We start from the raw sequence: 13,097 nt of genomic DNA on the forward strand, positions 1-13,097 counted from the left end.
CGGATTACCTCAGTTGTCAGACTTTACATCCGGGAGAATGGTGTCTCCATCCAGATGTGTTTTCTCAAATTGTTTAGATGTGGGGGCTTCCAGAAATAGATCTGATGGCATCTTATCTAAGCAAAAAACTTCCCAGGTACCTGTCCAGGGATCCTCAGGCGGAAGCAGATGATGCATTGACACTTCCTTGGTGCTATCAACCTGCTTATATTTTCCCACCTCTAGTTCTTCTTCCAAGAATGATCTCCAAAATCATCATGGAGCAATCGTTTGTGCTGCTGGTGGCCCCAGCATGGCCTCACGGGTTTTGGTATGCGGATCTTGTTTGGATGTCCAGCCTTGGCCACTTCCATTAAGGCCAGACCTATCTCAAGGTCAGTTTTTCCGTCAGGATCTCAAATCATTAAATTTGAAGGTATGGAAATTAAACGCTTAGTGCTTAGTCATAGAGGTTTCTCTGACTCTGTGATTAATACTATGTTACAGACTCGTAAATCTGTTTCTAGAAAGATTTATTATCGAGTTTGGAAGACTTACATTTCATGGTGTTCTTTTCATAAATTCTCTTGGCATTCTTTTAGAATTCCTAGAATTTTACAGTTTCTTCAGGATGGTTTGGATAAAGGTTTGTCTGCAAGTTCCTTGAAAGGACAAATCTCTGTTCTTTCTGTTTTATTTCATAGAAAGATTGCTAAACTTCCTGATATTCATTGTTTTGTGCAGGCTTTGGTTCGTATCAAGCCTGTCATTAAATCAATCTCTCCTCCTTGGAGTCTTAATTTGGTTTTGAAGGCTTTACAGGCTCCTCCGTTTGAGCCTATGCATTCTTTAGATATTAAACTACTTTCTTGGAAAATGTTGTTTCTTTTGGCCGTCTCTTCTGCTAGAAGAGTTTCTGAATTATCCGCTCTCTCTTGTGAATCACCTTTTGTGATTTTTCATCAGGATAAGGCAGTTTTGCAGACTTCATTTAAATTTCTACCTAAGGTTATCAATTCTAACAACATTAGTAGATAAATTGTTGTCCCTTCTTTGTGTCCTAATCCTATGAATTCTTTGGAAAGATCTTTGCATTCTTTGGATGTGGTGAGAGCTTTGAAATATTATGTTGAAGCTACTAAAGATTTCAGGAAGACTTCTAGTGTATTTGCTATCTTTTCTGGTTCCAGGAAAGGTCAGAAGGCTTCTGCTGTTTCCTTGGCTTCGTGTTTAAAACTTTTGATTCATCAAGCCTATTTGGAGTCGAGTAAAGCCCCGCCTCAGAGAATTACAGCTCATTTTACTTGATCAGTTTCCACTTCCTTGGATTTTAAGAATGAAGCTTCAGTTGATCAGATTTGCAAAGCTGCTACTTGGTCTTCTTTGCATACATTTACTAAATTCTACCATTTTGATGTATTTGCTTCTTCGGAAGCAGTTTTTGGTAGAAAAGTTCTTCAGGCAGTGGTTTCAGTTTGATTTTGCTTCTGTTGATTTAAGTTTTTTCCTCATATTTATGAGAATTAACTTATATTTTGGGTTGTGGATTATTTTTTTCAGCGGAAAATGGCTGTTTTTATTTTTATCCCTCCTTCTCTAGTGACTCTTGCGTGGAGTTCCCCATCTTGGGTATTGCTATCCCATACGTCACTAGCTTATGAACTCTTGCCAATTACATGAAAGAAAACATTATTTATGTAAGCACTTACCTAATAAAATCATGTCTTTCATATTGGCAAGAGTCCATGAGGCCCACCCCCTTTTTTATGGTGGTTATGATTTTTTTGTATAAAGCACAATTATTTCAAAATTCCTTTGTTGATGCTTTTTACTCCTTTCTTTATCACCCCACTTCTTGGCTATTCGTTAAACTGAATTGTGGGTGTGGTGAGTGGTGTATGTATAGGCATTTTGAGGTTTGGGAAACTTTGCCCCTCCTAGTAGGAATGTATATCCCAATATGTCACTAGCTCATGGACTCTTGCCAATATGAAAGAAATGAATTTATCTGGTAAGTTCTTACATAAATTTTGTTTTTTCCTCCTTTTCTGGGTGTGTATTTTTTGTTTTTACTTCCTTTGAAATGTTCTGTTTAGATTCAAATTTCCAAGAGCATTGTTATCCCCGGTTCAATCAAACTGCTTGCAACACAAAGCATTAATCATTATTCAATTTTGTTTGAAAGTTTAGATAAGAACACAGCTATTATTAAAAAAAAAGATACATAACAACCAATAAACTGTTAAGAAAGAATTATTCTTCTCAAATGTCTAAAATTGTTCTCTAAAAGCTTTCATGGGGACAAGTAGTCTGCCATTTAGTTTTTTAAGTTTTTAAATAAAATAATTTTTATCAACATATTGCTTATAGCTTTATTTAGTGTAACATTTGTTATTCGTGCAGCAATTCTTTAATCATACATCCCGTATTACAGAAAACACTTTCATTGTTTTATCCCAGGGAGTCCTCCTTCACAGAGACACTGTTAAACAATAAACTGTTTAGTCAGGAAAACCTCAGGCAATACAGTGTAATTAAATTTGTGCATTTTTTTGGCTTGCTTTACCATTGTTTTAAATATATTTTGACATATTTATAACTGTGTATTAAATTATAGATTTTATTTCCCCAGAAAGCAATTTTACCATTACATTCACCTTTACCTCCAGCCAACGCTATGCATGAAGATATGACTAAATCTCAGATTCCTAAAGATGGGAGTAATATTACGAGTCCCTCCATGACTGTGATTTCAACAGGTAACTTAAAGACTCTAATTTTGATCTCTTCTCACGATTATTCATTGTTGTTGTTTTTTTATTATTGAAATGATCTTTATTGAAATCTAAAGAAGTACATAAGAAACGTAACATAATATAATAATATATAATATAACTCCTAAGAAGTAAAGCACAATAAAAATGTTAAAAAGGAAATACGTAGAAAGTACATAGAGCAAATACTGAGGATGTTTTGTCAAAGCGTCACATTTAATTAAGCACCATGGTTACTGTATAGTGGATAAAGCTTAAAGAATGGAATAAAATTTAAACTTTTCACATTGACAACTTCAATAGTCTTTCCAAACTGATTAATTTTTTGGTTCCACATTCAACAAATGATCCAAGCATTCATTGTTCCTTTTAAGGCATTTATCTGTTTTACAGATTACCACTCTGTTCTTCCCCTTGTTGAGATGTTCTCCAGTTTCATTATATAACTGAAATGCAAAGAAGTATAGCTAAAATATTCAAAGAAGAATGCATATTGCATTAAAACGGACATTCAGTAGTGTGATTGTACTTGTATTTACATAAAGATTGGAGAAAATGTGTAAGTCCAGTGTCTCTGTTGTAAAATTAACAGTAAGATCAAAAAAGTCTGAACCATCAAAATATAATAAAATACTATGTGGAAGGAGTTAATGTATCATTATTTACCTTCTCAGCTTATGAAAAGAAAAGTTTACTCAGAGCTGGTAGCTATCAAAGCTTATTTGAAATTCATGTTTCCTTTTTTAAAGCCGTATTTACAGGAAATAATTATTATCTATTACCTTTATGGCTTTAGAACTACATGCATTCATAACTACACCTGAAGGATCAATATTTTCACCAAGATCCAAATTGCTAAAAAGGTTCTTGGCTATTATTTAAAAAAACCTATCCTTGTAATACATGGCCCTAATTTTTTCTTAATCACATCCCAAACAGCCCCTGCACCCCCCCCCCCCCCCCCGACACACACACACGGTTCTCTGAGATGGCAGAATATTGGAACAGTGTATATCAAAGCTTAGTTCAGCTCTCAGGCAGATAAAAAGGTGTACAGGCTGCCAGGATATATACCAATTACCCCAAACAAATGTCCAGAAAGAAAATGCAGCAGCACCACCAATACTGTTTAAAGGTTTATTAAACCAAAGGCAATAAAATACAACGTTTCGGACAGAAAGTTCTTAATCATGTGACACATTTTATTGCCTTTGGTTTAATAAACCTTTAAACAGTATTGGTGGTGCTGCTGCATTTTCTTTCAGAATATTGGAACAGCAGAGAAGAGTTTCTAAAATGCATAACCTTTTTCAGACAGTGTGGGCAGAGGTCAACACAATGCTACTCTTTCAGCTTTGTGAAGTCATATAAAGTAATATAGGATCAGTACAGGATAGATGATCCATTCAGTAGTTTGCCTGTATATCAGTATTGTGTTTTTTGTGTTTGGTTGACTATCAGTTAGCAAAAGACATTTTAAGAATGAAAGAAGCATCACAGTATCAAACAACCAGCTTAAGAGTCATTCAACCATTCACTTTCTAGATATATAGATCTGTATTGCTAGTAATCTAAAAAAACTTATGCAGGAGAATAGTTTGCTTCACCACCAAAGTTTCCATAATATCTCTTGGTGATGGTGAATACAGAAACAGATCTTATGGCAACCAGGTGGAATTTCAAGATACCCAATATTAGCCCAAGATTGGGGGCCTACAACTGGTCGTTTTGGTGCATTGGAACCAAACTGGAAAATTTCCCCTCTCAATGTCATCTTTTCTTGGGTATTTTGGAATATGAGAAAATAACAAAGTTCAATTATGATAAAAGTAACTAAAGCCTTAAGTATGTGTTGCAATGATTTGTTCACTATATCAACACACAATTATAAGGTACTACCCCAGTTTCCAAAGATTCTGTGTAGTGGACCATACCCGCACACCTGATAACATACCCACATTGCTTTTTTGTGATGGAGGTGCAGGCAGGTACAAAAAAAACAAAGCAGATCTCTGTCCCTTCAATAATTATACATAACATTTCAGGGTAGTATAACTCTCTTTTATATTAGAAATTTTATATGTAATTTATACGGGAATCCCATTATCTGTTATCCTGCTCCTCTATAATAGATAATAAAAATGTCTAATAGACAGTGAAGTGTGTTCTCACCTTAAATATTGACCATCCTTTGATTTAAAGAAACTAGGAGCTATTTAGATGAGGGCTAATACAATTGTACATAGTATAAAAAATAAAATTGATAAAGAAAAACTTAAAAAACTTACTATGTATAGTTTAGAGGTAAAAGGGAGGGAGGTGATTTGGTAGAAGCATAATAAGGGAGTTCATAAAATTGGAGATAAAATATTTTTTTCAGAAAAAGAGCAACGGCAAAACAAAGGGATATGATCTCAAGTTCTAGAGTAGTAGATTCTAAAGTTTACATAAGAACTGTATTATAAAATGGGTTATGATCTCAAGCTTTAGGGTAGTAGGTTCAGGAATTGTTTGCATAAGAACTGCTTTACAGAATGGGTGGTTAATTTATGCAATAGATTTCCAGTAAGTAGATAGATACTGTATGTGTATATAAGATACAATTTTAGTTGTCAATGTGCCATAAATGCTCCCTTCACTATTTATACATGTCTTTTTTTTATTTATTAATTTCACAAATTGTTGATAAATGATTTACTATAATTGTATAACCTGTTTCTTCTTATTTTTTACTGTTGATTTATCACTTTCATGTATTGGACTCTTTGATCACAGACAATATTTAGCTTTTACTAGCTAAGTTAATTCAAATTAGCTTTAGTCATGATGCAGATTCTATCTTAGCATATATTATCAGTAGTGTTAACTCAAGGCGTTTGTAAAAATCAAGATTTCTAGATACTGTAAGTATATTGCTTATACTTGCCAAACAGTGGAATGAGAATGTATTTTTCTTCGATTGGCAGTGAGAGTCCACGCGAACACTTTTAACCTATGGGAATTACTCTACCTGGCCATTAGGAGGAGGCAAAGACACCCCAAACAAAGCTATAAATATCCCTCCCACTTCCCCTACCTTTTCAATAGTTATTTGCCTCATATCATGGAGGTAGGCAGAGAAAAGTGCTCTGTAAAGAAGTTTATCATGGATTGGTTTTCTTTGAGAGCCGGGGATCATATAACCATATAAATCTCAATAGAGTATTGGTGTATATAATACTGATGGACGCTGGGTCTCCCATGCCTCTTTCCAGTCTATCCTATATCCCCAGTCTGGTAACGCGGTGTGTCTCACACTGAATTACAGACTTATCATGGGTAAGTTGTCCCCTCTCTCATGGCAACTTGTCTAATAGAGAGGTGGTGTCCCTGTTACTACGCTAGATACACTGTTCACTTGCTGACCCCTTTAAAGCAGGCAGTGACATGCCATAAGCAGACAAGTGTACTGGGCACCCATCCATTTCAGTATATATGGCTGAGAGGGGCGCTGGTATACAGGACACAGACATGTCACATAGGTGTGTTTGTGATGTGGCCGCACAAGACCTGGTAAGATTGTTTCGACCTGGTAAGATCGTTACTTAGTTTTGTATCGTGCAGGCTCGTCTGCCATTTGACAGGATATAAAGTTCAAAAAAGTAATTTTCCAGCCTTCAGTAAAATTTAAAAGACCATTATTTTCTCTTTACAGGGTCCATCATACAAACAACGTTTCAAACCACAACCTTGTTCTTAAACATGATTAAGAACCAGGTTGTGGTTTGAAACGTTGTTTGTATGATGGACCCTGTAAAGAGAAAATAAAGGTCTTTTAAATTTTACTGGACGCTGGAAAATTACTTTTTTGGACTTTGCATTGGGATTTGGCTAATCCTTTGCTGTGCCCCAGTACATTACCAGAGGTGCTTTCTTTCATTACAGTATTCAAAGCAATTTGACAGGATATGTAATTTCTTCAGCCCGCAGGCCTAGAATGGATACAGGCCATAGCGGTGGGTGGAGACGCAGATTCACACCGTTAAGCAGCGCTTTTGCGCCATTTCCACTTCAGAGCCACTGTACATCAGACCTGTGGGAGAACGGTAGCAATGTGGCTCGGCCAGACCAGAGGTGTAATGTTTAAAGGGGAACAGTTTATTGGTGCATTGGGAACTAGGTACACCGCTGTGAAGTTCATGATTGTTGCTGCAATCATCATTACACACCACAATATTATGGATGACTTTAGTCTAATAGATAGTCTGGAGGAATCTTCCTCGGTAAATTCAATTGACAACAGTAAATTTATGCTTTGGAAAATAATTACTCTGATCCCACAACTATGGAATTGTTGCCAAACATATGTCCTGAAGTCTTATTCAGGAGGTCCAAGCAGACAGACTGCTGAGGAGCTCCCACGTGACCTGTCTCTGGCAAGCCCTGTTGCGACTTATCAGATCTCGGCTGATACAGACATCCCTGTCCAACAGCCTATAAAAACAAACACAGTAGCCCCAAAACGCTGCGCAGAGAGTGGTATGGCCCGGTTGGGGTGGGCATGTTACCCAATGACCTCACAGCCTGTATACAGGCTGCTTTATCTGCTGCCCTGAGCACTAGGCTGGTATCCGGGAAGTGGAAGAGAAAGGTTAACCCCTTGAGTGCTAACAACGGCTCTAAACCATCGCAAATTTTCTCAGTCAGGTGCTAACGACGACTTAGAGCCGTCACTAGCGCTCACCCACTTTGAGGGAAATCTTGGGGCTTCACATTTCACGCAGTGACGTCACGTGCAATGTTGTGATGACTTTTTTGACCGTGGACAAAAATAGGGATATGGGGGCATGCTGCTTAGAAGCCTGTATCTCCGGCATCTAAGCAGCTACAGACCCCCAAGGTAACCTTTCCAACGCTATAAGTCTTGGGGATCTGGAAAAAAAGTAAATAAGTTCAAAATAAATATTTCCATCTAAAGGGGAGGAGAGTCCACGGCTTCATTCATTACTGTTGGGAATTAAGAACCTAGCCACCAGGAGGAGGCAGACACACCCCAGCCAAAGGCTTAAATACCTCCCCCACTTCCCTCATATCCCAGTCATTCTTTGGTTTTCGTCACAGGAGGATGGCAGAGGAGTGCCGGAGTTTCGGAGTAGTCTCTTATGGAGGGTAGTACTCTTCGCCTTGGGATTGGCGTTTTAAGTAGTCCTGTCAGCCTCTCTGTGAGAGCCTGGGCGAAAGTTAGAGTCTGGAGATGCAGGGAGAGTCTTTCTGCGAAACCATCCCGACTCATATTAACAGCTCCATAAGCAATCAGTGTTGACGAATTTCGCTGCCTGCTTTCTTCACTCAAGTCCATGTCAGGAGCGAGGCTACTAACCTGTCACACTTGAAGGGCCGTGTTCCTGTTCCACGGCGTAGATTCTGGTAAGATCATTTCATTTTTTATTAATAATGATAACATAGAATACAGGGTCACAGTGTGACGCCTTTTTATCTTTACAGAATCAAGGGTTAATAGTCCTGGAAGGGGATTATTTAACAGGGGGGTTTATACATGATATTGTTTATTGTGTCATTGCTGCGTTATGTGTGAGATGAGGCTCTGGCAATGTGTGGAACTTTCAGGGTACTTGCGGAAATGTCTAGCACTACTGAGCCCTCCACCTCTGAGGGTTCTTCGTCCCGGTAGGTGCGTTCCCTACATTCATCTCCAATTGCACATGCAGCGCACCGGGGTTTAACCGTTTCTCCTTCGGTAGAGATTCACTGGCCGTCAGACTTTGTGGACCAACTGGAATCGTCTGTTTCGAAAGTGATCCATGCCTTACCACGTTCTGCTTAGCGTAAGGTTTATCATAGCGGCCCGGCACAGAGTTTGTCCATGCCGATGGCTGATCCAGAGGCTTTATACGATAACGAGGCCCACTCCGACTCTTCGGAGGAGGCCCCTTCTGGGTCGGAGTCCGTGTCATTTAAACCTCCGACGGCGGAGGAGCCTGGTTATAGGTTTAGGATGGAGAATCTGCGCTTTCTGCTACAGCAGGTGCTTGCTACTCTGGAGGTTCCGGAAGCTAAGATACCGGAGGAACCTGCGATTCCTAAGCTTGACAAGGTATACAAGGACACGGTAGTGCCTCAGTCTTTCCCGGTTCCCGTTAAGATGGCAAATATTTTTAAGAATGAATGGGAGAAATTAGGGTCGTCCTTTTCCCATTCTTTTTTTAAAAAGCTGTTCCCCGTTCCGGACTCTCAGCTTAAGCTGTGGGGGACCATCCCTAAGGTGGATGGGGCCATTTCTACGCTCGCGAAGCGGACGACTATTCCCATCGAGGATAGTTCGTCATTTAAAGAGCCAATGGATAAAAAGCTGGAAAACATGTTGAGAAAGATGTTCCAGCACACAGGGTTTGTTTTTCAGCCAGCAGCGGCCGTTGCGGCAGTCGCTGGAGCTGCTACATATTGGTGTGAATCCCTGTGTGAAATGATAGAGGAGGAGACATCCATCGACGAGATACATGAGAAGATTAAGGCGCTGAAGGTCGCCAATTCTTTCATCTGTGATGCCAATATGCAAATGATTCGCCTGAATGCTAAAGTGTCAGGTTTTTCTGTTTTAGCGTGCAGGGCTTTGTGGCTAAAATCTTGGTCTGCGGACATGACCTCTAAAGCGAGGCTGTTGTCCCTGCCTTTTCAAGGAAAGATCCTGTTTGGTCCAGGATTGGATTTGATTATATCCACGGTTACAGGAGGATAAGAAGGCCAAGCTTAAGGGATCTACTTTTCGTCCCTTCCGTGCGAACAAGGCCCAGCACCAGCAACCCTCCACGAAAGCTGACCAGTCCAAGGGATCTAAGAAGCCGGCTCAATCTTGAAATAGGTCCAAGCAGAGCAAGAAGCCCGCCGAGACGAAATCGGCATGAAGGGACTGCCCCCGACTGGTCTCCAGATCACGTGGGGCAGATTATCTCTATTCTCAGACGTATGGTTGCAGGATGTTCAGGACCCTTGGGTGCTACAAGTTGTCTCCCAGGGTTACAGGATAGGGTTCAGATCTTATCCGCCCGAGGGTAGATTCCTCCTGTCAAAGCTGTCTTCAAGACCGGAGAAGAGAGAGGCCTTTCTAGAGTGTGTGAGAGATCTCGCCTCTCTCAGGGTTATTGTACCAGTACCCCTAGCCGAAAGGGGTCTAGAGTACTATTCCAACCTTTTTGTGGTTCCAAAGAAGGAGGGCACGTTCCACCCGATTTTGGACCTAAAGTGTTTAAACAAGTTTCTGAGTGTTCCATCGTTCAAAATGGAAACGGTCATATCTATTCTGCCCTTAGTTCAAAAGGGACAGTTCATGACGACTATAGACTTGAAGGACGCTTACCTTCATGTGCCAATCCAAAGGAACCACTTCAGGTTCCTAAGATTTGCATTTCGGGACCAGCACTTCCAGTTTGTGACCCTTCCTTTTGGTCTGGCGATGGCCCCAAGAGTCTTGACGAAGGTTCTGGGGGCGCTGCTTGCAGTGGCCAGATCAAGGGGCGTTGCGGTGGCGCCTTACCTGGACGACATCCTGGTTCAGGCGCCGTCGCTCAGCCTCGCAGAGGATCATTTGAGGGCTCTTCTTCTTCTGCTCCAATCTCATGGTTGGAAGATCAACTCAGGAAAGACTTCTCTGGTTCACAGCAACAGGGTGGAGTTCCTGGGCACGAAAATAGACTCTATGTCCATGAAGCTTGCTTCCACCTGTCTTGCCCTTCAGTCCTCCTCAAGCCCATCGGTGGCTCAATGTATGGAGGTGATAGGCCTCATGGTGTCAAGCATAGATGTCATCCCATCCGTCAGGTTCCACCTCAGATCTCTTCAATTGTGCATGTTGAGACAGTGGAACGGCGATCATTCAGATCTATTACAGCTGATATCCCTGGATGCTCGGACACCTAACTCCCTCTCTTAGTGGATTCGTCCAGAACAACTGTCAATGGGGACATCCTTCTTGAGACCGTCCCGGGAGATTTTGACCACGGAGGCCAGTCTGTCAGGATGGGGAGCTGTTTGGGGCGCCAGGATGGCACAAGGAAAGTGGTCCAGGGAGGAGTCTCTCCTTTCCGATCAACTTCCTAGAACTACGAGCAATCTACAATGCTCTGAAGGCTTGGCCTTCTCTGTGGTCGGTCAGTTTCATCAGATTCCAGACTGACAACATTACCTTGGTGGCTTACATCAACCATCAGGGTGGTACGAGGAGTTCCCTCGCGATGAGGAAGGTGTCTCGGATTCTGGAGTGGGCAGAGTCCCATGACTGCTCGCTCTCAGCGATTCACATTCCAGGTGTGGACAACTGGGAAGCGGACTTTCTCAGCAGACAGTCCTTCCATCCGGGGGAATGGTCTCTTCACCCCGAAGTGTTTGCAGAGATTTGTCACAGATGGGGAACGCCGGAGATAGATCTCATAGCGTCCAGACTCAATTGCAAACTACCTTGATACGGGTCGAGGTCCAGGGATCCCCAGGCAGAGCTGATAGATGCCTTAGTGGTTCCTTGGGGATTCAGCCTAGCTTACTTTTTTCCTCCGTTACCACTTCTACCTCGCATAGTGGCACGCATCAAACAGGAGCGTCCCTCGGCCATTCTGATTGCTCCTTCGTAGCCACGGAGGACGTGGTTTGCGGATCTGGTGGGGATGTCATTCTCTCCTCTGTGGAGGTTACTCTGTCGCAGGGATCTGCTGTCACAGGGCATCTTTCAGCATCAAAATCTAGATTTTTTTTTAGGCTGACTGCATGGAGATTGAACGCCTAGTCTTAGCCAAGAGATGCTTTTCTGAAAGTGTGATTGATACTCTAATTCAGGCAAGGAAGTGAGTCACTCGTCGCATCTACCATACGGTTTGGAGGACTTACTTGTCCTGGTGTGAGAAGCATGGATATCCTTGGCATAAGGTGAAGGTATCCAGGATTCTGTCCTTTCTCCAGGGTGGTTTGGAGAAGGGTCTTGCCACTAGTTCCTTAAAGGGTCAGATTTCGGCATTATCAGTCTTGTTGCATAAGAGACTCGCTGAGCTCCCTAACATCCAATCTTTTGTTCAGGCTCTGTCTAGAATCAGACATATCTTTAGGCAGTCGGCTCCACCTTGAAGCTTAAACTTTTTCCTTATGGTTTTGCAGAGGTTTCCATTTGAACCTATGCATTCCATAGACATTAAGGTTCTGTCCTCGAAGGTTCTCTTCCTGTGTGCTATTGCATGCTATCGGCATGCAGAGTATCTGAGCTAGCTGCATTGCAATGTGATCCTCCTTATCTGGCGTTTCATGCGGCTAAGGCTGTACTGCGCACTGGGTTGGGGTTTTCCCCCCAAGGTGGTGTCTAACCGTAACATCAATCAGGAAATAATTGTTCCTTCTTTGTGTCCTAACCCTTCTTCTTCAAAGGAGAGGTTACTTCATAACCTGGATGTGGTTCGTGCCTTGAAGTTTTATCTTCAGGCTACCAAGGATTTCAGACAGTCTACATTTCTTTTTGTGGTGTATTCTGGGAAGTGCAAGGGGCAAAGTGCCTCTGCTACTTCTTTGTCTTTCTGGTTGAGGAGTATGATTCGCTTGGTTAATGAGACAGCGGGACATAAGCCTCCTCAGAGGATCACGGCTCATTCAACTAGAGCTGTGGCTTCGTCTTGGGCCTTCAAGAATGAGGCCTCTATGGAGCAAATTTGTAAGGCGGCTACCTGGTCCTCCTTACACACTTTTACAAAGTTTTACAAGTTTGACTTTTTTGCTTCTGCGGAAGCTGTTTTGGGAGAAAGGTTTTGCAGGCTGTGGTGCCCTCTGATTAGAATCCGTCTTTTTACCCTCCCGGTTTCCTTCAGTGTCCTCTAGAGCTTGGGTATATGTTCCCAACAGTAATGAATGAAACCATGGACTTTCCTCCCCTTTTAGATGGAAAACATAAATTATGCTTACCTGATCATTTAATTTCCTTCGAGGGGAGGAGAGTCCACGGCTCCCGCCTGTATTTCCAATGGGCGGACCTAAATTTGATACTCTTCTGGCACCATTTATACCCTGATATTTTTTCTACTGTTCCTGGTTCACTCGGCAGAATGACTTGGGGATAAGGGAAGTGGGGGAGGTATTTAAGCCTTTGGCTGGGGTGTCTTTGCCTCCTCCTTGTGGCCAGGTTCTTAATTCCCAACAGTAATGAATGAAGCCGTGGACTCTCCTCCCCTCGATGGAAATGAAATGATCAGGTAAGCATAATTTATGTTATTTAAAAAAAGTAATAAAAAAAAAGCTCAACCAGTTTAACAGCCATGTGGGAAATGGCTTAGCAGCCAAAGTGTTAAACATTGCTCTCCAGTACGTAGCCCAGGTGCG

At 41.6% G+C, this 13,097-nt stretch overlaps 1 protein-coding gene across 1 annotated transcript in view; it reads left to right on the forward strand.

Moving 5' to 3' along the window:
* Positions 1–13,097, forward strand: part of SCML2 (Scm polycomb group protein like 2) — a 787,256-nt gene that overhangs the window by 580,584 nt on the left and 193,575 nt on the right. The window contains exon 8 of the mRNA XM_053707393.1: positions 2,612–2,738. Within this exon, the coding sequence (XP_053563368.1) occupies positions 2,612–2,738 (127 nt within the window). The remainder of the gene's footprint in view (positions 1–2,611; positions 2,739–13,097) is intronic.

Source organism: Bombina bombina, chromosome 3 (genome assembly GCF_027579735.1).
Source record: "Bombina bombina isolate aBomBom1 chromosome 3, aBomBom1.pri, whole genome shotgun sequence".
NCBI lineage: Eukaryota > Metazoa > Chordata > Amphibia > Anura > Bombinatoridae > Bombina > Bombina bombina.